At 37.8% G+C, this 19,575-nt stretch overlaps 1 protein-coding gene and 1 long non-coding RNA gene across 4 annotated transcripts in view; one reads left to right on the top strand and one right to left on the bottom strand.

The window, feature by feature from the left end:
* The first annotated feature begins 4,937 nt into the window (after window positions 1–4,937).
* Window positions 4,938–8,929, top strand: LOC306814211. The gene is made up of 2 exons (XR_013777113.1): window positions 4,938–5,763; window positions 6,390–8,929. It is a non-coding gene; the product is annotated as an uncharacterized lncRNA (long non-coding RNA).
* Window positions 8,930–12,959: 4,030 nt separating this feature from the next.
* The window catches only part of FCHO2 (FCH and mu domain containing endocytic adaptor 2), an 80,582-nt gene continuing 73,966 nt past the window's right edge, over window positions 12,960–19,575 (bottom strand). For all 3 annotated transcript variants that reach the window (XM_079330011.1, XM_079330012.1, XM_079330013.1), the window contains 3 exons: window positions 18,076–18,140; window positions 15,476–15,640; window positions 12,960–15,248 (listed from right to left, as the gene is read on the bottom strand). In XM_079330011.1, coding sequence (XP_079186137.1) covers window positions 15,226–15,248; window positions 15,476–15,640; window positions 18,076–18,140 — 253 coding nt within the window. In that variant the 3' untranslated portion in view covers window positions 12,960–15,225. The remainder of the gene's footprint in view (window positions 15,249–15,475; window positions 15,641–18,075; window positions 18,141–19,575) is intronic.

Raw genomic sequence — 19,575 nt, 5'->3', positions numbered from 1 at the left:
TATGGCTCTGAGTGTGGCCTGCCGCGGCTCCCTATGGCTCTGAGTGTGCCCTGCCGCGGCTCCCTATGGCTCTGAGTGTGCCCTGCCGCGGCTCCCTATGGCTCAGAGTGTGCCCTGCCCACGGCTCCCTATGGCTCTGAGTGTGCCCTGCCGCGCCTCCCTGCGGCTCTGAGTGTGGCCTGCCCGCGGCTCCCTGCTGCTCTGAGTGTGGCCTGCCGCGGCTCCCTGCTGCTCTGAGTGTGCCCTGCCGCGGCTCCCTATGGCTCTGAGTGTGCCCTGCCGCGGCTCCCTGCGGCTCTGAGTGTGGCCTGCCCGCGGCTCCCTATGGCTCTGAGTGTGGCCTGCCCGCGGCTCCCTATGGCTCTGAGTGTGCCCTGCCGCGGCTCCCTATGGCTCTGAGTGTGGCCTGCCCGCGGCTCCCTGCGGCTCTGAGTGTGGCCTGCCCGCGGCTCCCTGCGGCTCCCGGGGCGGCAGCGGCGCTGCCCGACTGGGAGATCTCCCGGCGCTTGGGCCGGGTGTCGGCGCAGCTCCCAGGGCACAGCTGTGACACGCAGCTCTGGAGTCGAGTGTACGTGGCCAAAGTCAAACGTGCCCCTGAAATGCCCGCGGTTTCGAGTTGAGGCGGATGAGCAGCCCCCCTCAGGATGGTGCCGAATCTCCCATTTCACAGAATCTCGGAATACTCTTGAGATGAAAGGAACCGGTCCTAATCGGGTGCATCTTTCCAATGCCCATACACAGATTGCACCCACAGCCTTACAACCAGGCTCTATTTCAGGAGCCCTTTGTGTTGCAGACCCTTAACAACACTTTGCATTACTCCACGTGCTTGGGAACTTGTTAGGCAATCTAAAGACAGGTTGAGCCTAGATATGACAGATCTTTTTCAGTGGCGAGCCACTTTAGCTGGTGGAAATGTAAGAAGATGCTTTCTTGCCAAGTACAAGCAGTGGAAGGAGGAAGAAGGTGACTTTGGTAGCTGAGATGAGAGAGCTGTGATGTGCAAGAAGCAGCTGTGTGAGCAGACAAGGAGGCAGCGAAGGAAAATCAAGATGGGCCATTGTAAGTGCCTAGCAGTGGCAGGACCAAGACAATGTGTCTGAAGTTTGCCCAGCTGGGTAGCTGCAGCCTGGTAGCCAGTGAGGTGTTTGGGTTTATTTGAGTCAAAACAAGATGAGCCAGAACAGGAATGGAGTGATGCCAGGAGGCAAGAGAGAGATTGAAGTCTTGCTTGACAGAGAGATACTTTTGCTGGACAGTACATTTGGGTGAAAATTCTATGTGGCTTTCCATAGGCACACTGCATTTGGGTAGAGAGCAAGGGAAATTTGGAATTGGATTGATAACCAAAAAGTGTATGAAAATATTTGTTGGGTGTAGGAAGGAGCTTGTCATGGGGTAAAAGGCTTCAAGGTTTCCAGAACTGTAGGTTCCTGAGTGTTGGTGTCCTACCACTGACTGGAAGGGCTTCAGGAATATAACTCTCACAGTATAACTGTGAAGGGTCTCATGGTAAGGAGACTGGAAAGTAATAATGTTGTATATGTTGTATGTTATGTTGTATAATGAGGGAAGTATTCCAATGAAGAATTTTTTGAAAATTTTGAAAAAAAGCATCAAAGGTATAATTATAGTATTTTGTGAAATGTGACAACAATGATACAAGGAGATTTAGTTATGTTTATATGTCAGTTTTCTAATACCTGATTCTGGTCCTGTTATTTTTTCAACACAGAGCTTAAATGATTCATAAAACAGTTCTGTGGTGCACATTTCTGTATGAAGTATTTTGTCAGGCTAAGCTTTCTTTGGTTCTCTGACACTAGTAAATTATTGGACCACTGCTGTGATATATGCTCTTTTTTCCTGTTATATAAATAGTTTTTTATTTTATGTAAATACTTCTTGTACCAAACCTAACATATCAAGAATTTCACTTAAAAAAAAAAAAGAAAAAAAGGTCAGTCATGACAATTAACAAGCTTGTTGGCTAGCATCTACATAAAAATGACTTTTGTCTACAAAGCCTGTCATCAGCTTTTCCCCTCCATCCACCACCTCGGTTTCCTGTAGTCTTGGGCTTAATAACTTGACGTCCATGATGAAAGAAGGGATTTAAAGAATATAATTCTTGAGATTCTGACTCAGCCTGGTGTGAGTTTTCAATGCATTAAGTGGCTGTTGATTCCTGCCATGGGACTGCAGTCATAAAACTAATCTTGAGCTGTATACTGTGATTTAAGATAAGAATTATTTTTAGCTACATTTTTTAAGGTTTTAGAATAGTAACTGTTGAACTACAAGAAATGGATATTTTAAATCTACACTGTAAGTGGTAGTATTTGGTAAAAATGGAGTCATATTAGTTTTTGCCATGTAGGAAGGTGTTGGGAGATATTTTTGTGTAAAGACTGGACATAGTATGACAGTAGTTTCTGGATGTTAGTGCTAGTAGAGAAAATAAAGTATTTTTGACTGGCATGGAAGGCAATGCGAGAGCTATGAAAAAATGCAATTCATTCACAGCTGGGGTATGACAGGGAACCCAGAGCTACCAGAAAGTCACTGCTTTTGAAATTATTTCTGGAGTTCGTCAGTAACACTCATGAAGACACTGACAAGAAGATTACCACTTGGGGTGGTGAGCAGAGAAATATAATTGCTCATGATTTATTGATTGGGAATTAGCTGAGGCTATTTTGATGGAAGCCACTACTTATAGCAATAATCTGATTAAATATAAATGAAAATTACTAACTTGCTACTCCTCTTATTGCTTTTTTAAATTTAGCAAGTGTTTATAAATGTGAAAGACCAGTTTGAACTGTTTGTCTGAAGATGATAGTCTCTAGGAGCAAGGGCACAAATGCAGTAAATAAGATTAAATGCTGGTCACTTCTAGATTAAAATTTCACTGTGCAGAAGAGATGTTAATGTGTTGTGTGCAATAAAAGATGGATTGATAAAAACACAGCTGTTGCAATTAGACATCTGAAATACTGCATGTGCTAAGACTGTGCTTCAGCTCGAAACATTAAGCGTGATCTGCAGAAGATTTTTGGATGTTTGAAAACCCAGTGAGAGAATCCAGACTGTCCTAAACTGTCCTGGTGAAAATGTAACCATTATAGAAATACCTAGTGTTTATTATTCACACTTTGAAGCATATTTTAAAGCTTTGTAGAAGTTCCTTAAATCAAGCTTGATGCTACTTGCTTTGTTTCAATGACAGCCAAGCTTTTGTTGGTATACTTTGAAGCAGGAGCTGCTGAACAGTGCATGGAGGAAATGCATGGTAAATTTCATATTATAATCACTACTTGCTTGCTGTGATGTTATGGTACAAATAAGATGATGATGCAGAAGTCAGGAGTCACCCAGCTTTACAACTCCCACCAAGTTCTGTGCAGGTAGTTCACATTAAGAAGTTGGTGTGCACAGAAAGTACAAAGCTCAACTGAATGACAAAGAACTGTGTGTTTTGGTTATTTAGGTTCTTTCTGGTAGACTCAAAAGACCTATACTTAGAAATAAAACATTTATTTTATTAAAATTGTCAATTTATAGACTTAGAAAGGACAAAGCATTGCTGCTAACATTCAGTAAGCGTTGGAACCAAACAATTAATCCTGAAATAGTTACTCTGTATAGTTCAGCAGATAGCTACAAAAGAACCATAGGAAAGAGGATGTTGCTGGCTATACTATAAGGGATGATAACTGGGTGTCTGACACCCTCCCCACAAAACAGCAGCCACCTGGGTCTGTGGCATTTGTACACTCATGCAGTGCATCCTAGCCACCTGTGATGATCCCTTCTCAGGAGAAAGAGAGAAAGACCCAATAAGAAGACCAAGTTGACTGCTCTCTTCAGAGCCTGGGCATGCCAGGAGTGTCCATGGCTTGGCTGACAGTCACTGTCTCTTCTTAATCATCTTTCCCAAGATCTCTGCTTCACCCATCTAAAAAGTGTGTAAATGCAACAGACTTGTTCAGTATTTCTGTTAGTAAATCATAGAATCACAGAATCAGAACAGTTTGGGTTGGAAGGGACCTTTCAAGGTCATCTATCCTAGCCTCCCTACAATGAGCAGGGGCTCAGAGCCCTCTCACATATGACTGTGAATGGTTCCAGGTATGGGGCAGCTACCACCACTCTCAGCAACCTGTTCCAGTGCTGCATCACCATTATATAATATCTCTTCCTTACACTTACTCTACATCTATCCTTAGTTCAGTTTAAAGCCATTACCCTTCATCCTATTGCAACAGGAGGCAATAGGATCCCTTTTTTAATAAACCCCCTGTAAGTATTGAAAGGATGTGAGAGAGAAGTGATTAAAAATTAATGGAATTCAGAGAGGTTATGCATTAACCCTCATAAAAAATCAAATAACTTTGTTTTGGCCAGGAGAAGTAGATCCTTATCTCAAATCTGTATCTTAATTTGTTGGGTTTGCTTATTCTGCTTGCATTTGATTTTTAAGAGAAAGGCATGACAGCTATTTCAGTTGATGGCAAGCATTGGAATGATCTGCTCAGGGAAATAGTGGAGAAACCATCCCTGCAGGAAATTTTGAGATATGCAGGCATGGCACTTGGAACTTGGTTTAGTGGTGGACTTGCCAGTGCTGGGTTAGTGGTTGGACTAGATGACCTTAAATCTTTTCCAGTCTAAATAATTCTGTGATTCTGTAACTCCAGGGACTGATTGCTCACATCTAGGCTACAAGGTCAGACTACTTACTTTGTGTGCCCTGAATATTTGTATTTTGTTTTGCTAGAGATTTGCATCTGGATGCTTTTGTGCTCCCACCCAAATCTGTTTTACAGAGCTGTAGATGCTGCTTTTGTGCTTGCCTATAGTTTAAATAAAAGCGAGACCTTGAATTCTCAGACTAAGAACAGATTCCAGCTGGGAGGTGAGGATTTATTTGGAAGTATACGAGATCTGTCATTTTGATTTTTGCACTACTGAATATAATTGAGTGGTCAAAATGTGCTTGTTTACATCTATCTTAGTGAAAGGATCAGTGTTTATACAAGAGACATAGTCACCCTTTGCCATCAGTGTGCTATATCAGAGCTAATGATCTGTACTTGGCCCTCTTGGATTGACATGTTAATAGAAAATAATATCTCTATTAAAGTGTAGAGCAGAACTTTTTGAGGTTGTGTGCCAAACATTATTGGCTTGATGAATATTTTGTTCACTTCTGGGCTGGAAGCCACGCATTCACCAAAGCTGCTCCCCTCCTCAACTGGACAGGGAAGAGAGGATAAAACAAGCCTTGTGGTTTGAGATAAGAACAGGGAGACATCATTTATTTATTTATTTATTACTGTCATGGGCAAAACACACTTGACATGGGGAAATTAATGGAATTTATTACCAAAATCAGAGCAGAGTAATGAGAAGTAAAACAAATCTTAAAACTTTCCCCTTGAGCTCTACCTCCTCCTCACAGCAGCGCAGAGAGGTGGGGGTTGAAGGTTACAGTCACACTTTGTTACTGCCCCCAGGCAGGAGTCCTTCTCCCGCTCCAGCATGGGATCCCTCCCACAGGAGACGGTTCTCCACGAACATAACAAGTGTGAGTTCATGCCTCAGGCAGCAGCTCTTCGGGACTGGCGCAGTCTGGGTCCCTCTTCCACAGGGTGCAGGTCTTCAAGGATGGGCTGCTCCTGTGTGGGTTCTCCATGGAGTCACAAGTCCTACAGGACTGCGGATCTCAAGATCCTCCATTCTTCCGTGGCTGCAACTGTATCTGTGCAATAACTTTTTTTTTCCCTTTGTAAGTGTGTTACCCTAGAGATTCTGTCACAGTCACTGATGGCCTTGGCCTTGTCCAGCAGCAGGTCTATCTCAGAGCTGGCTGGCATTGGCTCTGTAGGGCATAGGGAAAGGTTCTGACAACTTTTTTTCTGACAATAGAGCTTTTGCCATACATGGAATATTATTTTTCTACCTTGGTTCATATCAGCTGAGATGAAGTAACTCCTAGGCTTTGACAGTATAAAATAGACTAAATAGACTAAATCCACTGGTTTTGCAAATATCACTGCTTTTTTTTTTTTTTTTTTTTTTTTCCCCAATTGTCTGCATATTGATTTTAAAGGCAGGTAAATGAATAATATTAAGATTAATTTTCTCTACCTTTGCATTTAACATTTTGGTTCATCTTGTATAAAAACCTGAAAAAATAAACAAGGATTTTTATCTTATTCATGACCAGTACTTTCACCCATGATTGTAAATGCAGTATTTTGGTTGGGTTGTTCTGGGTTTTTTTTTTGCGGGGGGGGGGGAGGGGGAGGGGAGGGAAGCTTGTCTAAGCTGATTTTTTAGCAATGTTTTGTCTACTTTTTCTATTTATTTTTATGTTATAGATAATAATTAATTTCCATGCAATCTCAAAGTTTGTTTTCCCATATTGAGTAATTCATCATCACAGAAGTAAGGCAGGTTAGTTTCTTCTAGTGTTGTGGGTGCTTGTCTGTGCATGGATGTATTCAGGCACTGGAGCTGAAAACCTTTCTTTAAGTAACAGTACCTATGGGATTCTACTGACACACACCTAAGATACTTGCTTCCCAATGTTAAAAGATATTAAATGTCTGTGTGGCACTAGAGGTTTTTGAATTCTCTCAAACTCAGACTTCTCTTACTTATTCATTAAACTTGTAGCCAGAAGTAATTTCAGAAAGCCTTGAGACACAAAGGGAGAGGATTGGTCTATGTGCCATGAAGAATTTCTGAATATTGATAATATCTTTTTTTTTGACAAATGGTCCATTTCCCTTTTTGTAGTATATTCCAAATAGAAAATCACTGATACATCTTGGATTATCTGAGGAAAGATTTATCTGAGGAAAGAAACATAAGAAGGAGACTGCTCCACCAAGGTTTGTGTCTTCTCTGTGCAGGACGGGACTATATTATAGTGTATAGAATTCAGCTTTGTGGTAGAGCTCTTATTAAAAGAATATTTGATTTGGTCCATAATAAGTACCTGAATAATATCAGACATCTTAATTGTCTTTAAGGGTCTCATATGATCTGTCATGGATGCAGGAAAATATGGGTGGAGATTGCAGGAAGTTTGGTAAAACTTCAGGTATTTGTCCCTGATTTGAGCTTGGGAACTGGCTAGATGATGATCAGACTTTCCTATCACCTCAGATCTTTTGTGATCCCATGAAGGTCTGCAGACTTTTCACAAGATCTAGCGCTGGATTAGTTTTTAAGAATAGTTCAGGAAAGTCCTTGATTATCCCAAAGGGATGTTATTTTGTCCCTACTTATTCGATACTATGGCATCTTCCTGCCATTTTGGATGATAGTGCAGTAGTTAAAAACTGCACTTCAGATCTAGCTCATTTTTTTGTCCTCCAACTTTTCGTCATCTTCAAGCTTCAGGTTTTTGAACATCAGTAATTGGAAAAATATTACACATTATGAAGTGTGCAGGAGTCCACCAAAATGGTGTTTAAAGTTTATTCCCTCTTCAGTTACATCTTAAGACTAATTTTTAAATTGTTCTTGCATTGCTCTAGTTATAAACCAAATGTTGTGTACTTCTAAATCAAGCATCTTACATAAATCCTTTTTTCATTTGACCCTGTTATTCTTATGATCCAGATTCTCAATCTAATCCTAAATTAGTTTAAGACCTTTATTTGGTACGCCCATGATTGACACTAATTATCTTAAATGTTTTTTTAATTTTCTCACCAAGTTTTATATTAGAGTTATTTGGATTAACACCTTTCTTTTTTTTCTTTTTTTTTTTTTTTCTGTAATGGTGTTATCTTTCTTTTAATCTTCTAATATTTTCCAGTATTTGAGAATCATTGAAATAAAAATTAATGATCCATAGTACAGCTTATTCAACTTCCTAAATTCTTGGATGTTTTTTATCTGATATGCTCGTTTAAAAATATTTAGCTTTAGTAGATGATGTATTAATATCTCTCTTTATGTACTCTTGGATTGCAAAGTATTTTCACCATGTGACTACATGATCTAGATAACCTTTAAGAGATGCAGCAAAATATTTACTGAATCCTTTTCTTTCTCACTCTTTTTGTTTTTACAGTTCTGGCATTTCAGCTAGTATGGATCCCATAACACAGTGGAAGTTAAATATTTTTGTTGTTTCTTGGAGCAAACACCTACTTGTCACCCTCAGTCTCCATGGACTTTCCTACCCCTGTGTTTAATTTACTTTTCTTATCAATCTTGTATAGTTTATAATTTCAGGATTTAAAGCCACTATTAAGAGAAGTCTTCCCTTATATCATTGGAGCCAGTTTTTAGTCTCTGTGATTTAGTGAACAGGAGGCCTGGGCTGGTGATGTGTTGTCTAAATTGAGAGGTCTCATTCCCTAACCCATCTTTACCCCTAGGTCAGGAATCCCTATTTGCCAGATCCTCCTGCAAGCTGGTTCAGTTGGCTTAACTTAGAACAGAATTTTCTTGTTTTCTGGTTTTCACTTGTTTGGTTGGTAAGTTGAATTACAAGCAGATACATATATACTTTCTAATAGTCATTTGAATCATTACTTGAAAACATCTGGTTAGATCTGATTGCTTATATGATGCAAACGTAGAATTCAGACGCCTATGAATATAGATAGTAGCAGTAAAACCATTAAAACACTATCTTGGCTGAAAGACACACAGAAGGGCTTCCTAAATTTAATGGAGATACAGAAAAAGTATGGAACACTTTTAAATGTTGAAGAGAATAGAAGATCCTTTAACTAAAGGCAATTGTCCAGAAGAGACTTAACAAGTATTTAAAAACAACTGTATAACCAATCTTTGACTGAACAGATGAGTAAGACATTGTTACTTACAAACACCTACCAAGATCTTAAAAACATTCTATTGCTTTTACAATTCCAGGAAAAAAACAAAAACCAAACAGCTGAAAAGATCATTGAATGAAGTAAAAGAGATTGCAAGTTATCACAGCTTTTACAGGGTTGATGCAGGAATCTGTCTTCTGTTCAGATTCTATTGCGTATAGCACTATATGCTGTGAATACTTTACAGCTTCTGTGAAGAGGACATAGCAGGACACTGGTGCTGCTTGTCATTTACACAAGGTCTTTTTGCTCCACACACTAGAATAATGGCAAGAGTAGACTGCTGTCAGTAGCTGAAATAGTGAACTTCTGGATACTACCACTCTTGCTGTGTTAAGGTACAAACACCTTTACTGATGTTCTAGATAGAAGGTATAGTTGAGTCTATGTTCCTGGTCCCAGAAGAGTTCTTAGCAGGTACAACTCAGAACATTTTTTTCCTATAAACTGATGCTTAGATAACAGTTACCACTTCAAGAACAGTGCAACACCTTTTTGAAAACTTCTTTTACAACTGGTTTTTCCTAATTGTCAGTAGCATGGAATGCCAGAGACTGCACTGTTGCTGCCTATGGATGGGATGAGCTCCTTCCTGAAACACAGATTATGGTTTCACGCTTCTTTATCAAAACTGTTTTGAGCTGGAGAGTCACTTGGAGGAGTGAATAGAAAATACTCTGTGCCAAAACCTTCTTGAATTCTAATGCATGTTTTTGTGGGAGGGGGGAGCTGCTTACGAGAGCACTGCTACCTTAAGGAATCTGAAAAGGTCAGAGCTGAGAAAAATGGGGGTACAGGTTCCATATTTCTCTCACTGGGAAACTTACTGTTTCATATAAGCAAAGGCTAGTACTTAGGTGAGTGGAGTAGTGACAAGTTCTAGCTCATAGCTAGGTGGACAGAGAAGACACCCTCCATGTTATCACATCATATTGAAAATACAACTACTATTTTGAGAAGTTTGATGGTCTTCTCAAGTATCTTGCAAAATGCCAAGAAAGTAGCTGTAATGGCCCATCATCCTGAATTTATTTTTACATATTCAACTCCTCTATGGGAGAGCTGTGGCAGACACATATTCTTCCCCTTAATCTATAGGGAGCACTTGTGCCTACATTCATTTTTCCCCTGTAATTTCCTTATTCTTTCTGCCATGAGTGTAATGTTTGCTCTATACTACCTCTAAACTACCTAAAGAAATTATACCAAACTAACAATAGTTGTCTGAGAGCCAAGTTTCTTGTGCTAGATGTACAGGATGGAGTTTTGACATTGAGAAATGTATGAACTACTACTCTTACTTCTGCATTTTAGTCCTGAAATAAAACTAAATTTATTCTGTAATCTCGCTAGAGCAGACATCCAGTCTACTGTTTGTAATCAAGTGACTCAGTGCATGGAACTGTGATTTCAGCAGGGGAAAAGGTTTGTCAGCACTTGGCCCACCCATGGGAATAGACTGGTAAGACTTCAGAGGGATGTCATCTACAGAGATGGCAGATCACAGACTACAACACCCCTTTACTCACACACTGGAACACTTAGAGTATGCTGTCAATCTAGGAACTGCTCAGAAGTGAGAAGGGACTCATGCACTCACACAGGCCAAAGGATTCTCACTGGTGAAGGAGAAACTTTCATTGAAGAATGATATCAGGGGCTTAGGACTAAAAGTTCTGTCTGTTCTTTGTCTTTAATTCTCAGTCTAAATCCATGGTCCTGTAAGGTGCTAGTGACAGACAGTTCAACACAGAGGGAAGGTCAACAATGGTTTTGACCTTACACTGTTGGGTTTTGGTTTTCTTCCATCCCTAGTTGCATTGGTGAATCTTACCTGGACACAATGTCATCAATACTAACACTGGGGCAACCTTAACATTTCTGTATTAGTGATGGCTACTTGTGTAACCTACCAATGACAAGAGTGGGAAACAGAAGGGAAGGCTGTGGATATTATATAAGGAGCATATCAAATAGCAATGCAGGAGGGGACATCTGGAAGGAAGAATCAGCAATTATTATAAAAATGGGCTGCTTCCTTAACCAGGATGGAGAAAGATTTGAGTCATTGCTGAACACATTACTGCTAACTTTCTGGAGCAGAAAACATGATTAAAGAGCTGAGAACTTCAAGAAGACACGTTGGGATATGATGAAAAAAGAAGTTGAATAATCAGAGTAGGAAAATTGGCATGATTTATGGCTTGTGATTATTAATTTTTTTTAAAAGCCTCCTGAGTAATAGTAACTAAGTTACAGAACAAGATCTTTAAAAATAAATTCAGCTGGGATAATGGCAAACAAAAATAATATTTTAGGTTACAGTAATTACAATTCCAAAGGAAGTGAAAAAAAGCAGTTACAGAAAATGCAGAATTAGAGTATTAAATAGTTCAAGAAGTAATCCAGAAGAGGCCTCTCATGTTTTAAGATGATCTTATTCTTTTAAGCCTGCATGCCTTATATTGGTATTGAATGAACTAAGGGAGAATCCAAAAATCAACATGTCAGTAAATATGGAGGTCAAAGTGAGCTGAGGAGGAATATTTATTGGTGTAATAATATGTAGAATTAAAGGTAAAAATTATGTTTTCAGTTGAGAGACTTTGTAGTCAGTCCAGTCAAGGGTATCTCAACAGTAGATATGTTATCTGATGCTCTAGTACTTTGAACTGTTTTTAGCTTATGCTATGCTTGGAGGAATTCCTGACTTTTTTCCTTGCATGCCCTAAGGTACAATTCCCCTTTCAAAACAACTGAAATGGAAACTAATTATCTAGCAATTGCAAAACTAAAGATAGGCATCTTAACATCTGTGTATCTTAAGCTTTGCAAACATACAAGACTTGAAATGTAATCCTTTTTGCCATGATGCAAGACCTTGCTTTTTAGTTAGATAGCAAAACTCACCACAGCTGTAATTTGCATGCTGTTCCAGTTCATAATCAAATACCTTAGCTACTTCAAATACCCTACATAAATTTTATTTGGCAGTGGTAGAGATAGGTTTCCCTGAAAAGCTACCTGATCATGTACTTAGATAATCACAAACCTGCTTGGACAGTAGTGATCCGGTTTGCAGCAGTTGTGAGCAGTGTGTGGGTACCAGTCAAGTGTTAACAGATGTGCCAGAGCAGCCTCTCTCAGATCTGTTACACTTTAAGTTCAATGATTACTAGAAGAACTGAGCAGCACCTTTTTACATCCCCAACCAATAAACGAGGTGCTGAGGGAACAGTAAGCAAATGACACATTAGCTCTTCAAGGCTCTAGCCTGTTGTTTGGCCAGTATTGAAGACCAGACTACTGTGTTAGATGGACCATTCAGTCTGACCACTAAGCACTTGTGTTCTTTGTTCCTGTCTGCCAGCAGAAGATAAGAATCAAGCCCTTGGACCATTGCTTTCCTGCATGACAAGAATGGTACCTCTATTGCAGTGATAGCCAACCATCTGAGAAAATGAATTTAATAAGTCATTACTTACTAAGCCTCTAAAGGCCTTGGGTTTAATAGGAAACAAACAGGTACAAAAACATTTGTTCAGTTTCAACTTCTGTTCTGTACTCAAAGCTTAGAAGGACTAAAGCGTACAGACTGAAGCAGTACTAAACTGTCTACCCTTGTTGACTGATGGAACATTAGAAATCAGAAAGAATTACTTTAATCTTGTCTCTAATTCTTCTGCACACACAAGAAGATATAGGCTTATTAATGAGGACATAATGTAGAGCATTTAATAGCACTATTAACAGACTATGTCCCGAGTCAAAATTTTTCTCATAAATATATCCACAGTTTTGCCTAATCTAACTTATTAGTGAGGCAAATTAATTTAGGAAAGGCATAGGGCACTATCTCAGACATTCCAGTTTAGTAAAGATGAAATGTTTTGGAGAAGTCATCTGTCCATCCACCTTCTCTGTGATGATTCTAAATATACAAAAGGGTTCATAATGATCTCTACCCTTTATCACTTAACAATCAATCATTTCAAATGTTCGATACAGGCATGGTTTTGCCTTATTACCTTATTGCTTAGAAGATATGTAGAACTTAACTGCAAAAGTACAGGCAATATAAATCAGTTTTTAAATTATATATTACACGTTTATTATGGGTGCAAATTTTTAAAATTTACATTTTATGAAAATTCAGAGTATTTACAATTTTTGAAAGATAAACTTGTATGCTCTAATTTACAGTCTAATGTAGTAACAATTCATAAAAATTCAGATCCTTTAGAGTTGTGTTTACAAATTAATTTCCTTAGGAGGCAGCTACAATGGATATTGCTGTATACACAAGCAAGAACCAGCTTGCTACGTACTTTTTTTATTTAAAATCAGATAGCTACGCGTACTTTTTACATTGTTTTTGAATTTCTTTACAAAATGTCTATATAAACTTGTATGGCTTCAAAATTGTAACCTGCACCCAATGCAAATTTATGAAAAACACCTGAATGAAGGCTAGTTTAAAAGTGCTAAAACATTAACTACTTCATTTAACTTAGAAATTAATGTAATACTTGATTAAAAATAGCAATAATAGGTTTGGGTTTTCATTAATAAAATATTATTATGTTAATCAGTTTGATTGTAAAGCAGGTTACATTTGAAATTCCAACAAAAAACTACTATTTTATGAGTTGTGAATTTATCATCAATAAGATTAGCAAAATATAGGAGCCAAATATACTCTTCCAATTAAATCTACAGTACACTATGTTCTTAGTACTAACAATGGAACTCTCACCGGCAAAAGTGTCTAGTGTACACAACAATTTATGCAGCTTCTACAAAGGCATAATTTCTTGTAAAGCTTCAGCAGTCCAATTCATTACTGGCTTTGCATGAATTAACTCAAGCATGTTTTACTGTTTCAATAGAGAATTTGAAATAGATACTGGTACGCTAAATGTTCATTTGAAATTGCCACATGCAGGTTATTTAATTATTTTGCTCCAATGCTTATGATTTCAACATTACAAAAAAACAACTTGGTAATACAAATACATAGAAAATTTTCTAAATTAGTGACTTGCTTTAAAAAATTGTTACTGATGTGTCACATCCCTGTTCTTAGGCTGTAGCAAGCAGATTAGAATACAATACAAATATTAAAATTGCTAGTTATAAAAAAAATGAATACACGACAGGATTTGTCATCCTGCAACCATAAAATATCCTTTTAAAATGCCTCCTGAAGTACTATGTGTACATTCACATCAAACATCCCCAAAACCACTCAAAGTCTGAAGACTTATAGCAAAGCAAAGAGTAATGCTATTTGCTTTTAGAAGTTTGTTTTACCTATCTTCACTGATTTTTCAGATTCTCCTCTTTGGTGACATTAAAATCACTTAATGAAAAAGTTTCCGAGCCCTGCATAATGCAGCTCCCTTTTCTAAAGCCACATTTAATTGCAATTATTCCTTGAGGAAGTAATTCAGTGTTTTAAATTTCTTTTAAAACAAACTACAGTTTTTGCAAACCCGCCTTCTAAATAAATTGCAGTAAAAAGAAATTTTTTTAAATTGTGTGTATAATACAAACACTGTGCATTCTTGATGAAGAGCCAAACTTTGAAAAAGGAAGTGAGGCACATGAGTATCAAATTGAATAGGCACAGGCTTTTTTGAAAGGCACAAATGTTACGCAATTAATATAAAAATAAATTAAATCTACTGCATTAACTCAAACAATCACAAGGCCCAAAAAATTTACTAACTGCAGAAGTAAATCTCTGCTGTGTTTTGCAATTTGTAACACATTGCACTTAGTTTAAAAAAACCCTATGTAAAACAACTTTCATTTTAACAATATATGATATATGGGCATCGAGTTACTTTTACATATCCCTCACTCAGTTGGTCTTATGGTATGAATGGAAAGAACTACGAGACAGCCTCTGCTATTTTTATAAACTGTCAATTCAAAGTTGGCAATTAAAGAATCTGAAAAATGAGTATTACTTACGAAAAGCTCAAATATTTCTTACTAGCTCTTCTACATATTTAGGTTTACAGTACAACATAAAATTTCATACTTCCATTACAACTGTGGATTACTATTTTGACTTCCTCTATATAAAATTACTAATTTTTTCAGCAAATTTTCCCAAGTATTGCAGTTGATCATTTACAGACAGTGTTGAAGTTAACTTCAGTGCTATTGTAAAGTAATAAAAAGTTTCCAAAATGACTCTTAAAAGTGCATTTACTTTCTGTAGTTTAGCCTCAAAGTAGGTCAATATTTTGGAAAAATTAATGCATGTTAAAATAGTGTTTGAAAAGTAGAGAGGGCAGAGTGTGTTTCTTGCAATCCTGATCCGACAACTTTCACAGGTACATCAACAGTCTGCCATATACCGTCCTGAAAAACAAAGGTAAGTTTTTTGCAGTCAGTAGATAAACCAGATTTTGTCAATATTTTCCTTGGAGCAGTTTGAATAATCATGGAAAATGAAACTGACTTGCCAGAAATGTTTCAATAAAGAGTAACTATTTTTACATCACTCATTCAACAGTTTCATATATTAGAATTCAACACTAGAGAATATATAACATTAATTTGAATATATAAGCATGTCAGTGTCTTACCAGTGGCAAATCTCTTCTTAAGAAGGGAAAGTCGATAGCCAGTGCCTACAAGTTCCACGTCTGCTCCTGAAAGGGTGCTTCCTTCACTGATGAATTGCACTGCGAGTGTTGCTGGTTTACTGGGTCCCCCCGAAAGCTCAAATTTTGCCCTGAGGGATCCAGAACCTATAAAAACAACAAAATTGAGAAGCTGATTTTTTTGCAAGAACTAAATGATCTCCCCAAAGTTTTAGCAGTTAGAAGTGAATCTAAGATGGCGACCTTTAAGATCTATTCCCAGCAGCAGCCCTACATACACTTTCAAAAGAGGTAAGAATACAAGTCTGTTTTTTCCAATGGTCTGTTTAAGACAATGACTAGTTGAATGATTTAAAGAAAAACACTATTAATTTCTGCAAGATTATCCAAAATATGGATAATCACTTACTACTTATCTGATTGGTCCCTATAATTTATGCTTGGGGATCTCTAAGGACTTACTACCATCTCTCTTGCAGTAGGAGGTATCTGATTGATAGATAGGAGGTACTACCTGCTTTTCACTAGCAGATTTGAAATGACAGAAATTTAAGAGTTGTCATGATCTGTCTGGACGAAAGTACATGAACAAAAACATTGGAAGAAATGCAGTTCCACAGTAATGTACCCAGAGTAAAGAAATTACTGTGTTTCCAATAAAGACAAGGTTTGATTAAATACTTCTCACAAATTTCAGTTGAATTTTTTTCAGAGACAGTGGTAAAGTGGCATCAATTTGATACTATTATAAAAACAATAGTAGTTCAAAATTACTTTTAGTACATCTCTGTACGAAATGAAAGGCATTTGCAAAATCCCCACATTGCTACTACTTTCTAGTTTTAAAACAGGTCTTTTCTTGTTCTTGTGAAGTGTGCTAGGAAAATGAGATTTGAATTAAAATTAATGGAATCATTTTACTTTAAAACAACTTGCTATTCCTATCAATAAGAACTGCTAAATTACAAGGAAAGTTAGTAACTTAAATGTTACTGAGGTAAAAGCAGGAACTAAAAGAAATGTTTCAAACAGTGACTTGTTCTTGATAAATTTAGCTAAACATCAATTAAATTTCTTCAGTAGGTCTGCCATATTTCTCCACTGGAAAGAAAGAAAGTAGAAATAACTGAAAGTTCTTTCTGTTCTAAATATGGAAACTCATATATTCAAGTGCTTTGAAAGTTTTTTCTGTGTTTTATCTCTCTCCAGCTGACAGATCACATAATATGTTGGACCATAAAAAAAACCCCAAAATTTTATCATGCTATCCACCAGGAAAAAAGACTTGAAGACACTTGTCCTGACATTGACAGTGTGCAACGTCTCCCTTTGCTTCTCTAAGTGCAAGATCAGCACAGTATTACTTCCTCCTGAAGTGAGTAACTACATGTGTTTATAGTCAAAGAAAAGGGGAGGAAAAGATGGTAGGGAGAGAAGGAATACAGCAGAAGCAGTAGGATATGTGCAAATCTGCTGTCATTGCATAAGATGCAAGCTGTATCACTAGCAGCCAACTCTGTGATGCTCTGCAGGTGTGCAGTTCCTCTTCATCTGACTGCATTTGTGTTTCAGTATGATTTTTCCTTTGAAAAGAAGCCATAGAGTTCGGAAAAGAAAAAAGAAAAGAAAAAAGAGGGCTAATCCATTATAGTGGAAGACAAATAGCAAAGGACTGTGAAGTTAGTGAAGGACAAAGTCCACCTGACTAATCACCTGTGTTCAATAAAATTCTCTCTGATTTTGTTGGAATGATAACCACAACTTTGCAGGCATAGAAGTTGTCTTCTCTAATCATGCTTGTGGTTTCTGTATGAAACCAGTCATAATTACAGGCAAATCTGTGATTTCACAGTCCCCTTCACTAAATTCTTAACAGGACTAAAGGCCTTTCCTTTACAATAGCAGTTCATTTCTCTGCAGTGGTTTTGAGGATGAGATGCTTTGGCTGCTATTCTACTTCAGAAAAATATTGCATCTCCAAAGACTGCAGGGGTCCTGACATCAACTACAGCTCAGAGAAAGGCACTGGGTAGAGGACAACTATTGGTACTTTATGCAATATTGTATGAATTATAGTCTGAGCGGATGTGCATAGATTAAATTTTTTCCTGGAGTCATTATGGTCAAAAATTAAGACCCAGAATTGGTCAAGAATAATATATCTAAGCTCAGGATTTCTGGATTTTTTTAACCCCCAGTTCCTCCACTTACTTCCTTCTAATGTTTTAAAACTATCTGTGTGGAAAAACACAAATGTTAAACCTATTTTCATTTGAGTAACTGCTAACTTCCAAATAGCATGAATGCAATAATTTCTTATCCCATCTAAAGTATTTCAGAACTACTAACTGTTTTCAAGGTACTTCATTATTTTCCCTTGCATAGCTAATAATTACATTTATATTTTGACATCTCACTCATCATGGAATCTTTCAGTAGCAATTAATTGAGAAGAAGGTGAACTAGTAAACAGGATGCAGCATGAGAAAATGTGTAAAAAGGAGTTAGAAGGCATAGAGGGTCACCTGTTTACAGTTAAAAATTTCCTGTACAAGAAAGGAAAACAAAAGACTTCTACTTGCCTCCATTCTCAGACTTTTCTGAAATGCTAGATATTTTCCAGCATGCTTTCATCTGGTCTGCATTCCTGTAAGAGAATGGTAGGGTAGTTACAAGCACTGGGTTTAGAAATTTATTTTCCTTGATTTACACCGGTAAATCTCTAAATGGAAGTCTATAAAAATATTTACACACTTGAAGTTAAGTCTGTGGAAAACTACTGGAGTAAAAGAGGGAAAAGAGAAGGGTGCATCTGCATCACTCCAGAGCAGTGAGCTCAGATGAACAGAGTGTCTTACACATTTTATACAATAATTTTTCACACATTCAACACTGTCCTGTGTCCCCACCTAAGGCTCCAAAATTCAAACCCCTCTGCAGTCTTAAAGAGTAATTTACTCTGGAAGCACTCTGGAAGCTATGCCTTGATGCTTCATGATGGTGGTAGAATGGGAAGCAAAATTGATTGTTCTCCCCTAATTGAGAGTCCTGATAGCAAGAATTTTATTTCATTTCCATTCTAGTGAAACTAATTGGCATCAGTGACACTCTGTTCTGGCTAATTTCAGACACTGTAAAGGGGCAGTAAAGGGTATGGAGAGTGTCTAAACTGACAGGCAATTTTAGCTCCTGGAGGACTTTCTAGCAGTTGCGTCAAAAGAAAGTAAATAACTTAAAGCTGTGAGCAGCATGAAATACTGGTAGGTTTGAAATTGCTCTTGGCATTGATGTAGCAGGACTGAAATGCTCACGTAAGTAACATGCTTTTACTCACAGGAAGTCAAGCTATAAAGCACTTCTTTTCCTAAAAAAAAGGCAAAAACCCCACCACCCAATCCATTAGATGGAACAGGTAGTATGTGTACAGGTAGTACAAATACTATACCTGCCTGCGACATAATTGAATTTTTTCTTTCTCTTTGGTCATCTTTCCAGGCTCAAAATTCTGAGTCTTGGAAGCTGCCTAGTGAATTCACTAATGCAACTGTCCCTAAGCCTTTCTAGCTAAAACTGGATGTTCTGGGTGGGTGTTCCTGCTTTTGCTCCAGCTTCATTATAGAGGGTTTCTGGAAGAAGCTGGGGCAGGGAGACTTGCTTCACCACAGTATAGCTGTGTTCAGATAGGATACTGAACATGTTCTTGTTCAAAAGAAGCTTGAAATTTGCTTAAAAGTACTGTTTCCTTGAAATTCCAAGTCAACAAGGATTCAGTCCTGAAAGGGTTTTGTTTTCCACTTAAAATTATGCTCTATTACTATATTGTCCAATAAACAGAAACATCAGAATCTACCCAGTAAATACGTGGTGTTTATTTTTCTTTTATACCTTGCTTTGTAAGGTAAACTGATCTATAAGAAACAAGGTTAATAAAGCCTAACCTCCTTCAACTTGGTGTTCTTTTCCTTCTTCATGTTAAAAGACCATTTTGTGAATAGAATTTATATTACAGCTGGGCAAGTATGAACATGCTATACAGGCATGGTGAATGAATTCTGCTCACCTTTTGCTCCAGATCTGTACTA

Source organism: Erithacus rubecula (genome assembly GCF_903797595.1).
Source record: "Erithacus rubecula genome assembly, chromosome: Z".
Taxonomy (NCBI): Eukaryota; Metazoa; Chordata; class Aves; order Passeriformes; family Muscicapidae; genus Erithacus; species Erithacus rubecula.
Note: the sequence above shows the minus strand (reverse complement) of the source record. Positions and strands in the feature narration are given on the sequence as shown.